The sequence below is a fragment of the Loxodonta africana genome, chromosome 10 (assembly GCF_030014295.1).
Source record: "Loxodonta africana isolate mLoxAfr1 chromosome 10, mLoxAfr1.hap2, whole genome shotgun sequence".
Classification (NCBI taxonomy): Eukaryota; Metazoa; Chordata; class Mammalia; order Proboscidea; family Elephantidae; genus Loxodonta; species Loxodonta africana.
This window is the reverse complement of record NC_087351.1, coordinates 86,326,967-86,341,020: the sequence shown is the minus strand read 5'-3', so window position 1 is coordinate 86,341,020 and position 14,054 is coordinate 86,326,967. Positions and strand designations below refer to the sequence as shown.

General features: G+C 40.0%; 1 protein-coding gene across 2 annotated transcripts in view; it reads right to left on the bottom strand.

Annotated features, from left to right (window-relative positions):
• The window catches only part of BBOF1 (basal body orientation factor 1), a 47,168-nt gene that overhangs the window by 3,996 nt on the left and 29,118 nt on the right, over nucleotides 1–14,054 (bottom strand). For both annotated transcript variants that reach the window (XM_064292737.1, XM_064292738.1), the window contains exons 9-11: nucleotides 13,682–13,783; nucleotides 2,643–2,717; nucleotides 2,184–2,298 (exon numbers count right to left, since the gene is read on the bottom strand). In XM_064292737.1, coding sequence (XP_064148807.1) covers nucleotides 2,184–2,298; nucleotides 2,643–2,717; nucleotides 13,682–13,783 — 292 coding nt within the window. The remainder of the gene's footprint in view (nucleotides 1–2,183; nucleotides 2,299–2,642; nucleotides 2,718–13,681; nucleotides 13,784–14,054) is intronic.

The following is a 14,054-nucleotide window of genomic DNA, read 5'->3' as shown; positions in this document are numbered from 1 at the left end:
AAGGATACCTCAGTATGTATTAGATAAATCAACTTTTTTGTTATGTGTGCCAAGGGTTAAATTTCAGGGTTTGCTTCAACAGTCATTAATTAATGCTTCAGCCATTAAGACCTTAAAGATACAAAAAAGTTTTTTTGAGAAAACTTATTTCAAAACTTATTTAAGACCCAGAAATCAAGGGGGTGATCTAACCGTGAAAGTGGGCAAGACTCCAGTCCACTAACCTGATATTACTGGCCTTACTAGAATTTTGTATGTTCTTTCCTCTTGCCTGCATTTTTCATTAGTGATACTTTTTAATGTAAGAATACTTAATTTAGAGTGATTGGGGCCTAAGAAGTTTCAAAGCTTTTCATGACACAAAGTAATAAAAAAAATACCTTTACAGATTTTTCTGCTACCTACTTCATAGGGGTTATTCAGTGAATTAAGGATGGTGAAAAGCTTTCAAAATATTTGTGCACTCTGTGGACTTTAGGCTTATTACTGCTACTTGCTGGATAGGATATCAGAATCTTTAATCATCAAAAACCAAACCCATTGCCATCAAGTTGATTCCGCCTCACAGTGACCCTATAGAACAAAGTAGAACTGCCTCACAGGGTTTCCTAGGAGCGGCTGATGGATTTGAAGTGCTGACTTTTTTGGTTAGCAGCTGAGCTCTTCACCACTGCACCACCAGGGCTCCTTAATCATCAAAGGTGACTGAAATTTTAATAAACTGCACTTAAGACCCTATTGGGTTTCTTTTTTTTTTTTTTTGTCTTCCTTTAGGTGAGGCAATAGAAATTTATATTTTGAGGATAGACTGCCCCTTGTTTTATCTCTATCATAGCTGGCAACTGGTAGTGATATTTAATCCAGTCCAACAGCTACAGGCTGGGTTGAATAAAAGGTTATATTGTCTAAATTCCAGATGGAATTAAATATAATCACAGAGGCTCCTAAGCCTTCCTTACATCTAAGGGAAATCACCTTTTAAAAAATACTGACTAATCACAATTATGTTGCTTTAATTGAAATAAATTTGTTTACTCACCTGGGCAGCTACTTGCTGCTCAGAGGAGTTTCTTAGATGGAAAAAAAAAATCTGTACATTTATGGCCATTGCTAATAAATTCAGTATTTTATTTCCTTTTTGCTCTGATGTCGCCTCATTTCTCCGATTCTACATTGTGCTGATTACAAATAAAAAATTACAAATGAAACCGTCTTAAAGAAAAAACCTGGTTGGTTTGTTTTTTAATGATGCCATACTTCCTTATAAGGCCTTTGTCCCCTACTGACTCAGACTTCCCACCTCTGTCCAAAGCCAAGGGGTTCAAGGTCATTAAAAATAAAGAACCATCACTAACGGACAACAATCAAAGCCTCCACCAGACTGAATCCAGCACTACTAGATGGTGCCCAGCTACCACCACCTACTGCTCTAACTGGGACCACGATAGAGGGTCCCGGTCAGAGCTGGAGAAAAATGTAGAACAAAATTCTAACTCAGAAAAAAGACCAGACTTACTGGTCTGACAGAGACTAGACAAACCCTGAGAGTATGACCCCGAACACCCTTATAGCTCATTAATGAAGTCACTCCTGAGGTTCACCCTTCAGCCAAAGATTAGACAGTCCCATAAAACAAAATGAGACTAAATGGGCACATCAGCCCATGGGCAAGGACAAGAAGGCAGGAGGGGACAGGAAAGCTGGTAATGGGGAACCCAAGGTTGAGAACGGGAGAGTTGTCATGTTGTGGGGTTGGCAAGCAATGTCACAAAACAGTATGTGTAAAAAAAAAAAAAAAAAATTTTTTTTTTTACTTGTTTAATGAGAAAAAAGTTTGTTCTGTAAACTTTCAGCTCAAGTACAATTTTTAAAAAATCCATGAACATGACTGTAGAATATGAAAATAGAAAAGTTTATTCTTACATATTCATATTCATTTGACTACGCTGCTTATTTCAAAAAGCAATCTATAGGTTTTCCACACTAAAGAAGGCACAAATAAGCACTTTGATTAAATATGCCTTTCTTTACTGTGGATATTGTTATAAAAATTTCCATGAGCTCATAATAGCGCTATTGCTCATTTCACTGATCCCAGAAAGCTCCTAGCCAGTAGAGAACTGTGAGTTTGCAAGAGGCTGCACAGGTCACAGTTACATGTATTTGTTTGTAACACTCCTTACCACGTCAGGGTTTTGTGATGCCTTCTGAATACTGGGTGGTACCAGTTCACCAGCAGAGTCTGAGACTGGGACTTGCTGGGTGATGAAGATTTGATCTTGAAGCTTATTTTCATCCCTGCAATAAAGTAACAGACAAGTCAACAACTATACATACATCCGATATGCTTCAGGACAATTGTGTGCTGTTGAGTTGATCGCAACTCATAGCCATCTTAAAGGGTAGAGTAGAACTGCCCCATAGGGTTTCCTAGGCTGTAATCTTTACAGAATCAGATTGCCAGGCCTTTTCTCCTGCGGAACTGCTGGTGGGTTTGAACTACTGACTTTTCAGTTAGCAGTCAAGTGCTTAACCATTGAGGCTCCAGGACTCTTTCACCCAACTCTAGCAGAGAAAAGACGCTTGCCCACAAGAACCAATGTGACTAGGCTCATGTTCATTGCTTTGGCAAGAGATCTTACCCAAGTTCTTTTGTTTCTCCGTTGTCAGGAACTACATAGTCTGGAACTGGAGGCCTAGAACTCTGGCTGTATTTCCTGTGGTGGGGAAAAGTCAACAAACATAATGAGACATTGTCTCCTCCTGCCAGTTCAACTACATTTTCATAGCGCTAAATGAAATGCTTCAGTCGGATAACGTTATTTTTAAAAATGAGCTTTTACACACACATAACCAAAAAATCCAAACCCATTACCAACAAGTTGATTCTGATTCAGCCACCCTATAGGACAGACTAGAACTACCCCACAGGGTTTCCGAGTCTGTAATCTTTTTTTTTTTTTTTTGTACTTTAGATGAAGGTTTACAGAAAAATTAACTTCTTGTTAAACAGTATACGTATTGTTTTGTGACACTGGTTACCAACACTGCCACATGTCAACACTCTCCCTCCTTGACCTCGGGTTCCCTATTACCAGGTTTCCTGTGGCCTTCTGCGTTCTAGTCCTTGCCCCTGGACTGATGTGCCCCTTCAGTTTTGTTTTGTTTTATGGGCCTATCTAATCTTTGGTGGAAAGGTGAACCTCAGGAGTGACTTCATTACTGAGCTAAAAGGATGTCCAGGGGCCATACTCTTGAGGTTTCTCCAGCCTCTGTCAGTCCAATAAGTCTGGTCTTTTTTTGGTGAGTTAGAATTTTGTTCTATATTTTTCTCTAGTTCCATCCAGGATCCTCCACTCTGATCCCTGTCAGAACAGTCAGTGGTGGCAGCCAGGCGCCATCCAGCTATACTGGACTGGTGAAGGCTGTGGTAGTTGTGGTCCACTAGTCCTTTGGATCAATCCTTCCATATCTTTAGTTTTCTTAATTCTCACTTGCTCCCGACAGGGTGAGACCAGTGGAGTATTTTAAATGGTTGCTCACAAGCTTTTAAGACCCCAGATGCTACTCACCAAAGTAGAATGTAGAACATTTTCTACATAAACTATGTTATACCAATTGAGCTAGATATTCCCCGAGACCATGGTCCCCACAGCCCTCAGCCCAGTAATTTGATCCCTCAGGGAGTCTGGATGTATCTATGGAGCTTACATGACCTTGCAAGGCTGTAATCTTTTATGGATGCAGACTGCCACATCTTTCTCCCATGGAGCAGCTGGTGGGTTTGAACCACCAACCTTTTGGTTAGTAGCTGGGCACTAAACCTCTATGCCACCAGGGCTCTATTAAAAAAAAACACGCATATAAAACCAAAAAAAACAAACCTGTTGCCATTGAGTCAATTCTGACTCATAGTGACCCCATAGGACAGAGTAGAACTGCCCCATGGGTTGCCAAGAAGCAGCTGGTGGATTGGAACTGCCAACCTCTGGGTTAGCAGCTGAGCTCTTAACCACTGCACCATCAGGGCTCCTTACACACACATAGAGAAAGTAAAATGTTAAGCAAGTTAATATAAATTTATATTCTCTTGAAGTTGAAACATGTTGAACTTAAAAGACATTTGTGGAAATGATGCTGATGATGATACTCATATAACAGCCATAAGTGGTGAAGAGCAGGTTGAACCAGGGTACTGACCAAAAACATGGCCAGAAAAGCCCCCTTCCCACAAAAAGAGCCTTGGAACACAGAAAGGTTACCAAATGGAGACAGGCCCACTATGAAAATTTCTCCTTACATGTACTTTGAAAAGTCTGGGTTTAAGAACAGGAAATAAACATCACTAATGCAATATTCTAATTTGAAAGTGAGCTTAATACAGTTACACAAAGTATAGTAGGCTGACGTGCCAACAGATACAGACACCCCACACCTAAAACTTGTCCTAACTTAGGTGCATATGAAAGCAATATAAACTTTTTCAAATGCTGGTTATATCAATTAGTCTAATGGTGATACAGGGTCGCTATGAGTTGGGATCGACTTGATGGCAAAGGGTTTGGTTTTGGTTTTAAAGGTGATACATGAAAAAAATGTACCTTATGTACCAATAGTGCCTGAATTACAGCCAGAGTGCTTGCTGATGTGCTGAAGAGTCCAGCTTATCGGTTATATACTAAACAAATAACTTCTTTTATAAGGATCAGCACAAAGCTGATTCCTATGAGGCAGAGGTTAAAGATGTGTTATGAGTCACAAACGCCATGGCCAGAAGGCCCATTTTAAGTAACTCATTGCACCACATACCCCTTAGTCACAAAGAAAAAATATTATACCGTTGGATTCACAATCATACCCAATCAACTGCGGACTCTTATTTCTGAATTAATCCACCCATCTTCATAGACCATTTATCACCTAACTCCTCCTCAGTGTGGTTTGAGCTTTCCCAAACTTCATCTCACCTTCATCTCAACACTCTACCCTCCTATTCCTATCTTCTCATTTTTCCTCATTCAACCCTGGCATATATGAGATTGCAAGTCTTAGACATCGTTTTATTGGGGTGAAGTTCAAGTTCATTGCTTTGGTGTAAAGATTTCACCCAAATTCCTGAATTTCTACAGTGTTGAAAACAATATACAATGGAACTGGAGGCTTGGAACTTTGGCTATATTTCCTCAGGTAGGGAAAAGTCAATTCACAATGGGGCATTCGGTATATGTAGTCTGCCTTCTACTCCACCTCTTTACTAAAATCACTACTCGCCTGTCAGTTTGTCATACTGTGGTGGGATGTGTGTTGCTGTGATGCTGGAAGCTATACCACTGGTATTTCAAATACCAACAGGGTGACCCATGGTGAACAGGTTTCAGTGCAGCTTCCAGACTAAGACAGACTAGGAATAAGGATTCAGCAGTCTACTTCTAAGAAAAAAAAAATTAGCCATTGAAAACCTCCTGAATAGCAATGAAACATTGTCTGATATAGTGCTGGAACATGAACCCCTCAGGTTCGAAAGCACTCAAAATGCAACTGAGAAAGAGCTGCCTCCTCAAAGTAGAGTTGACTTTTACGTGGAAGGAGTAAAGCTTTCGAGACCTTCATTTGCTGATGTGGCATGACTCCAAATGAGAAGAAACAGCTGCAAACATCCATTAGTGCTTAGAATGTGGAATGTATGAAGTATGAATCTAGGAAAATTAGAAGTCATCAAAAATGAAAAGAAACATATAATGATCGATATCCTAGGCGTCAGTGAGCTGAAATGTACTGGTACGATCATGTGGTCTACTATGCTTGGAATGACAAATTGAAGAGGAATGGCATCCCATTCAACATCAAAAAGAACATCTCGAGATCTATCCTGAAGTGCAATGCTGTGAGTGATTGGATAATACCCACGTGCCTACAAGGAACACAAGTTAGTATGATGATTATACAAATTCGTGCACCAAAAAAGGTGGCAAAGATGAAGAAACTGAGGATTTTTACCAACGTCTGCAGTCTGGAATTTATCAAACATGCAATCAAGATGCACTGATAATTACTGGTGATTGGAATGTGAAAGTTGGAAATGAACAAGGACTGGTAGTTGAAAAATATGGCCTTGGTGATAGAAACAATGCTGGAGACTGTGTGACAGAACTTTGTAAGACCAACGACATGTTCACTGGAAATACCCTTTTTCAACAACATAAATGGCGACTATACACATGGACCTTGCTGGATGGAATACACAGGAATCAATTAGACAACATCTGGGGAAAGGGATGAGGGAGATGCTCAACAACATCAGTCAGAACAAGGCTAGGGGCCAACCGTGGAACAGACCATCAATTGCTCATATGCAAGTTCAAGTCAAAGCTGAAGAAAATCAAAACAAGTACATGAGAGCCAAAGTATAACCTTGAGTATATCCCACCTGAATTTAGAGACCATCTCAGGAATAAATTTGATGCACTAAATGCCAATGACCAAAGACCAGACGAGTTGTGGAAGGACATCATATATGAAAAAAGCAAGAGGTCATTAAAAAAGACAGGGAAGAAAAGACCAAAATGGATGTCAGAAGAAACTCTGAAACTTGCTCTTGAACATAGAGTAACTAAAACAAATAGCAGAAATGATGAAGGAAAAGAGTTGGACAGAAGATTTCAAAAGGCAGTTCAAAAAGACAAAGTGAAGTATTATAATGAAATGTGCAAAGACTTGGAATTAGAAAACCAAAAGGGAAGATCAGGCTCGACATTTCTCAAACAGAAAACTTAAAAAAATCAAAGGCTTGAGTTGCAATGTTGAAGGATTCTATGTGCAAAATATTGAATGACGCAGGAAGCGTCAAAAGATGATGAAAGGTCAATTGGTCTCAACCCACCTGGAGCAAAGGAGAAAGAAGAACACCAAAGACACAATGTAATTATGAGCCCAAGAGACAGAAAGGGCCACAAAACTCAGAGACTACATCAGCCTGAGACCAGAAGAACTAGATGGTGCCTGGCTACAACCGATGACTGCCCTGACAGAGAACACAACAGAGAATCCCTGATGGAGCTGGAGCGCAGTGGGATGCACAACTCAAATTCCCATAAAAAGACCAGACTTAAAGGTCTGACTGAAGCCCCCAGAGGTCATGGTCCCCAGGCCTTTTGTTAGCCCAAGACTGGAACCATTCCCAAAGCCAACTCTTTAGACAGGGATTGGACTGGACTATAAAGACAGAAAATGATACTGGTGAGGACTGAGCTTCTTGGCTCAAGACACATGAGACTATGTGGGAAGCTCCTGTCTGGACGGGAGATGAGAAGGCAGCAAGGGACAGAAGCTGGCTGAATGGACAGGGGAATACAGGGTGGAGAGAAAGAGTGTGCTGTCTCATTAGGGGGAGGGCAACTTAGGAATATATAGCAAGGTGTATATAAATTTTTGTATGAGAGACTGACTTGTAAAGTTACACTTAAAGCACAATAAAAATTAAAAAAAATAAGATGAAAGAGTACAAATGAGTCACTTACCAAAAAGAATTGGAGGACTTTTAGCTATTTCATGAGGTACCATATGATCAACAGCCAATGGTATTGAAGGAAGAAGTTCAAGCTGCAGTGACTGCACTGGCGAAAATCCAGGCTCCAGGAATTGACAGAATACCAATTGAGACGTTTCAACAAATGGCTGCAACGCCGGAAGCGCTCAATCGTCTATCCCAAGAAATTTGGAAGACAGCTACCTGGCCAACTGACTGGAAGAGATCCATATTCGTGACCATTCCAAACAAAGGTGATCCAACAGAATGAGGAAATTATCGAACAATATCATTTATATCACACACAAGTAAAATTTTGTTGAAGATCATTCAAAAATGGCTGCAGAGGTACATCAAAAGGGAACTGCAAGAAATTCAAGCTGGATTCAGAAGAGTTTGTGGAACAAGGGATATCATTGCCGATGTCAGATGGATCTTGGCTGAAAGCAGAGAATATCAGAAAGATGTTTATCTGTATTTTACTGACTACGAAAAGGCATTAGGCTGTATGGATCATAACAAATTATAGATAACATTGTGAAGAATGTGAATTCCAGAATGCTCAATCGTGCTCATGCAGAACCTGTACACAGACCAAGAGACAGTCTTTCAAACAGAACAAAGGGGCACTAAAACCAAAAACCAAACCAAACCCAGTGCCATCAAGTCGATTCCGACTCATAGCAACCCTATAGGACAGAGTAGAACTGCCCGATAGCGTTTCCAAGGAGCGCCTGGCGGATTCGAACTGCTGAACTCTTGGTTAGCAGCCGTAGCACTTAACCACCATGCCACCAGGGTTCCCAAGGGGATCCCGCATGGTTTAAAATCAGGAAAGGCGTACATCAGGGTTGTATCCTTTCACCATACTTACTCAATCTGTATGCTTAGCAAATAATCTGTGAAGCTGGACTATACGAAAAATGAAACATCAGGACAAGATTAACAAACTTCGATATTCGGATGACACAACCTTGTTTGCTGAAAGTGAAGAGGACGTGAAGAACTTACTGATGAAGATCAAAGACTATAGCCTTCAGTATGCGCTACACCTCAACATAAAGAAAACAAAAATCCTCACAACTGAACCAATAAGCAACATCATGATAGACAGAGAAAATACTGAATTTTTCAAGGATTTCATTTTACTTGGATCTACAATCAATGCCCATGGAAGCAGCAGTCAAGAAATCAAAAAACATATTGCATTGGGAAAATCTGCTGCAAAATGCCTTTTTAAAGTGTTAAAAAGCAAAGATGTCACTTTGAGGACTAAGGTGTGTCTGACCCAAGCCATGGTATTTTCAGGTGCCTTATATGTGTGCGAAAGCTGTACAATGAATAAGGAAAATCAAAGAATTGATGCCTTTGAATAACAGTGTTAGTGAAGAATATTGAAGATACCATGGACTGCCAGAATGAATAAGTCTGCCTTGGCAACAGTACAGCCAGAGTGCTCCTCGGAAGCGAAGATTCCAAGACTTCTCTCACGTACTTTTTGGACATGTTATCAGGATGGACCACTCCCTGGAGAAAGACATCATGCTCGGTAAGGCAGATGGTCAGTGAAAAAGAGGAAAATCCTCGACGAGATGGATTGACACAATGCCTGCAACAACGGGCTCATAGCAATGATTGTGAGGATGGTGCAGAACCGGTGGGCAGTGTTTCATACTGCTGTACATAGGATCATTCCCACTTTTGCCTAAACTCCTTACCGCTGCATGCCCAGAGTAGTGTAGCAACCTCTGCTGGTCCCCAATTCTATTTCTGTCCCTCTCCAATCCATCATGCACGTTACTGTGTTAGGTTAAGGTTAGCTCTGAGAACACTGGCCTGTGAACCTTTTTAGTGCAGGGATTATGGATTATTCGTGTTTCTATTCCTCCAAGGCAGAGAAAAAAGTACATATTCTAGAACCTACAGTAGCATAAATTCAAGCTTTTCTGCATGCTAAGGTTCATCATCCTGGGTTTTTTCATCATTTAATCTATAGATTAAACCTTATTTCTAATTACTCTCTGGCATACGCCCAATTTCACCAAGCCAGTTTTCTGTCAGTGTTCCCTAAACATCCACATCCATTCCTACTTTTTGGGCTTTTGCTTATGCTGTCTACTAAGCCTCTTGTCTGGTGTGCTCTCTCCCCTCTCTCTACTATTCCATTATTATTCAAGGCACCCTGCAGAGTCACATTCCTTCAGGAAAGTCTTCCTTGACTACCATAGCCCATTGCCATATTGTCTGAACTCCAATTATACTTTTTTGTGCCACCTAATTTTTGCCTTCTTGTGTTTGGTTTTGTTTGGCCAAATACAATCTAAACTATTTGTTTCAGCCATTTGAGATCAAGGGCAATGTCTATAATTCTTTTGAATTGACACGGAGCCAACCATACAATAAGCAATCAAGAAGTGCTTTATTTTAGCCACTTTACTATTCAATACCAGGGTTATAAAGAAAATAGCCACTAACATATAGTGGAGAAGGAGAGTGGAATCAATCATTAAAAGGAATTTGGAATATCTGTGGATTTCTATTTTCCTTTCTAGGTTTCTATCTTGGTATTACAAACTCCCTTAACTAAGTTGTTGTTGTTGTTAGGTGCCATCGAGTCAGTTCTGACTCAGAGCTACCCTAGGTACAACAGAATGAAACACTGCCCGCTCCTGCGCCATCCTCACAATCATTGCTATGCATGAGCCCACTGTTGCAGCCACCATGTCAATGTATCTTGTTGAGGGTCTTCCTCTTTTTCACTGGCCCTCTACTTTACCAAGCATGATGTCCTTCTCCAGGGACTGATCCCTCCTGATAACATGTTAAAATACGTGAGACGTAATCTCACCATCCTGGCTTCCAAGGAGCATTCTGGTTGTACTTCTTCCAAGACAGTGTTATTTGTTCCTTTGGCAGTCCACAGTATATTCAATATTCTTCGTCAATACCACAATTCAAAGGCATCAATTCTTCTTCAGTCTTCCTTATTCATAGGCCAGCTTTTGCATAGGTATGAGGCAACTGAAAACACCACGGCTTGGGTCAGGAGCACCTTAGTCTTCAAGGTGACATCTTTGCTTTTCAACACTTTAAAGTCATCTTTTACAGATTTTCCCATGCAACGCATCATTTGATTTCTTGACTGCCGCTTTCATGGGTGTTGATTGTAGAGCCAAGTAAAATGAAATCCTTGACTACCACACTCTTTTCTCTGTTTATCATGATGTTGCTTATTGGTCCAGTTGCGAGGACTTGTTTTCTTTATGTTGAGGTGTAATCCATGCTGAAGGCTGTGGTCTTTGATCTTCATCAGTAAATGTTTTAAGATCTCTTCGCTTTCAGCAAGCAAGGTTGTGTCACCTGCAGAAAGCAGGCTGTTAATGAGTCTTCCTCCAATTCTGATGCCCCATTATTCTTCATGTAGTCCAGATTCTCAGATTATTTGCTCAGCATACAGATTGAATAGGTATGGTGAAAGGACACAATCCTGACACACACCCTTCCTGACTTTAAACCATGTAGTATCCCCTTGTTCTGTTCAAACGGCCTAATCTATGTACAGGTTCCTCGTAAGCACAATGAAGTATTCTGGAATTCCCATTCTTTAAAATGTTATCCATAATTCGTTATGATCCACACAGTCGAATGCCTTGGCATAGTCAATAAAACACAGGTAAACATCTTTCTGATATTCTCTGCTTTTAGCCAAGATCCATCTAACATCAGCAATGATACCCATGCTTCCACATCCTCTTCCGAATTCGGCTTGAATTTCTGGTAGTTCCCTGTTGACATATCGCTACAGCCGCTTTTGAATGATCTTCAGCAAAATTTTACTTGCCTATGATATTGCTTGATAATTTCCACATTCAGCTGGATCACCTTTCTTGGGACTAGGTATAAATATGGATCTTTTCCAGCCTGGTAGCTGTCTTCCAAATTTCTTGGCATAGACAAGTGAGCACTTCATGTTGCGTCTGTTTGCTGAAACATCTCAGTTGGTATTCTGTCAATTCTTGTGGCCTTGTTTCTTGCCAGTATCTTCACTGAAGTTTCAACTTCTTCCTCTAGTACCATCGGTTCCTGATCATATGCTGCCTCCTAAAATGGCTAAATGTCGACCAATTCTTTTTGGTATAGTGACTCTATGTATTCCTTTCATTTTCTTTGGATGCTCCCTGCATCACTTAATAATTTCCCCATAGAATCCTTCAGTATTGCAACTCAAGGCTTGAATTTTTTTCTTCAGTTCTTTTGGCTTCAGAAATGCTGAGCACCTTCTTCCCTTTTGGTTTTCTATCTCCAGCTCTTTGCACATGTCATCATCGTAATACTTTACTTTGTCTTCTTGAGCTGCCCTTTAAAATCTTCTGTTCAACTCTTTTACTTCATCATTTTTTCCTTTTGCTTTTTTTAGCTACTCGACATTCAAGAGCAAGTTTCACAGTATCTTCTGACATCCATTTAGGTCTTTTCTTTCTCTCCTGTCTTTTTAATGACCTCTTCCTTTCTTCATGTATGATGTCCTTGCACAATGTGTCTGGTCTTTGGTCATTAGTGTTCAATGCATCAAATCTATTCTTGAGATGGTCTCTAAATTGAGATGGGATATACTCAAGGTTGTACTTTGGCTCTTGTGGGCTTGTTCTAAGTTTCTTCAGCTTCAACTTGACCTTATATATGAGCAGTTGATGGTCTGTTCCAGTCAGCCCTTAGCCTTGTTCTGACTGATGATATTGAATTTTTCCATCATCTCTTTCCACAGATGTAGTCAATTTGATTCCTGTGTATATCATCTGGTGAGGTCCATGTGTACAGTCACCGTTAATATTGATCAGAAAAGGTATTTGCAATGAAGAAGTCATTGGTCTTGCAAAATTCTATCACACAATCTCTGGCATTGCTTCTATCACCAAGGCCATATTTTCCAACTACTAATCCTTCGTTTCCAACTTTCGTACTCCAATCACCAGTAATTTCAATGCATTCTGACTGCACGTTCAATCAATTTCAGACTGCAGAAGCTGGTAAAAATCTTCAATTTCCTCACCTTTGGCTTTAGTGGTTGGTGCAGAAATTTCAGTAAGTCATATTAACTGGTCTTCCCTGTAGACGTGTAATATTATCCTATCACTGACAGCATTGTACTTCAGGATAGATCTTGAAATGTTCTTTTTGATGATGAATGCAATGCCATTCAAGTTGTCATTTCTGCCATAGTAGACCACATAATTGTCTAGTTCAAAATGGCCAATACCAGTCCCAGCTCTCTAATACCTAGGATATTGGTGTTTATGGGTTCTATTTCATTTCTGAAGGTTTTCAATTTCCTAGATTCATGCTTTGTACATTCCACGTTCCAGTTATTAATGGATGTTTGCAGCTGTTTCTTCTCATTTTGAGTTGTGCCACATCAGCAAATGAGGGTCCTGAAAGCTTGAGTCCATTCACATCACTAAGGCCGACTCTACTTTGAGGAGGAAGCTCTTCCCCAGTCGTATTTTGAGTGCCTTCCAATCTGAGGGATCATCTTCCGGCACCGTATCAGACAAAGTTCTGCTGCTATTCACAAGGTTTTCACTGGCTCATTCTTTTCAGAAGTAGACCACCGGGTTTTTCTTCCTAGTCTGTCTTAGTCTGGAAGGTCAGCTGAAACCTCTCTGCCATGGGTGACCCTGCTGGTACTTGAATACCAGCAGCACAGCTTACAGCATCACAGCAAACGTGCAAGCCCCCACAGTACGATAAACTGACAGACGCTGTCAGTTTTGCGTGTTGCTTGACTAAGAGTCAATTTAAAAATTATTTACTTACCTTTGTGGAGCAATAAAATCTGAACAACTGTTATGCTTCTCTTAAATTGCCACTCATTCAGCTGAGCAATGTTGTAACTTTTCAACAACCATTACCTTAAACATCCACAATTAATCTCTTCCCTCTCTCCCTTTAATTACAATTCATCTTTCATTTCCCTATTCGTTTATTCAATTTATCTTCCATTCTTTATCTCTCGGAGTTGCTGTGGCTAAGCAGTGGGACCCTTGTATTTTTCTGGCTCTTTCCCATTCCTTGAATTCCAAATGAGAATAAGCTCATTGTTCTTATACGGTTTCTAGGTTTGATAACAAGTTGGTATTTCGTTGTAAAAATAGTTACCTAGGAACAAAACCATTCATTTTTGCAAAGAGCAATCTCAAGACTTTTTCCTTCTGCTCCCAGGTCAAATTTCCAATATCCACATTTCCTTGAATATTTGTCCTGAAGAATTTCAAAGAAAAAAAATGAAGAAAAAAAATATGGTCAAAGCAACCTTCTTTTTTTAAAAAATGAAAATATGTAAACATGAGAAAAGTCCCATACCAGAACTGATTATTATGGGGCTTGCTATGTAATGACAACAAAGCAACACGTGTCCATTATAAAATCATAGAGTTAAAAACGATATCAATATGCTAGCCAATTTGAAATGTTATTTACTCACTAAGATGTAAATGTCAAAAAGTATAATATGGGAAAATATTTGTGTTCA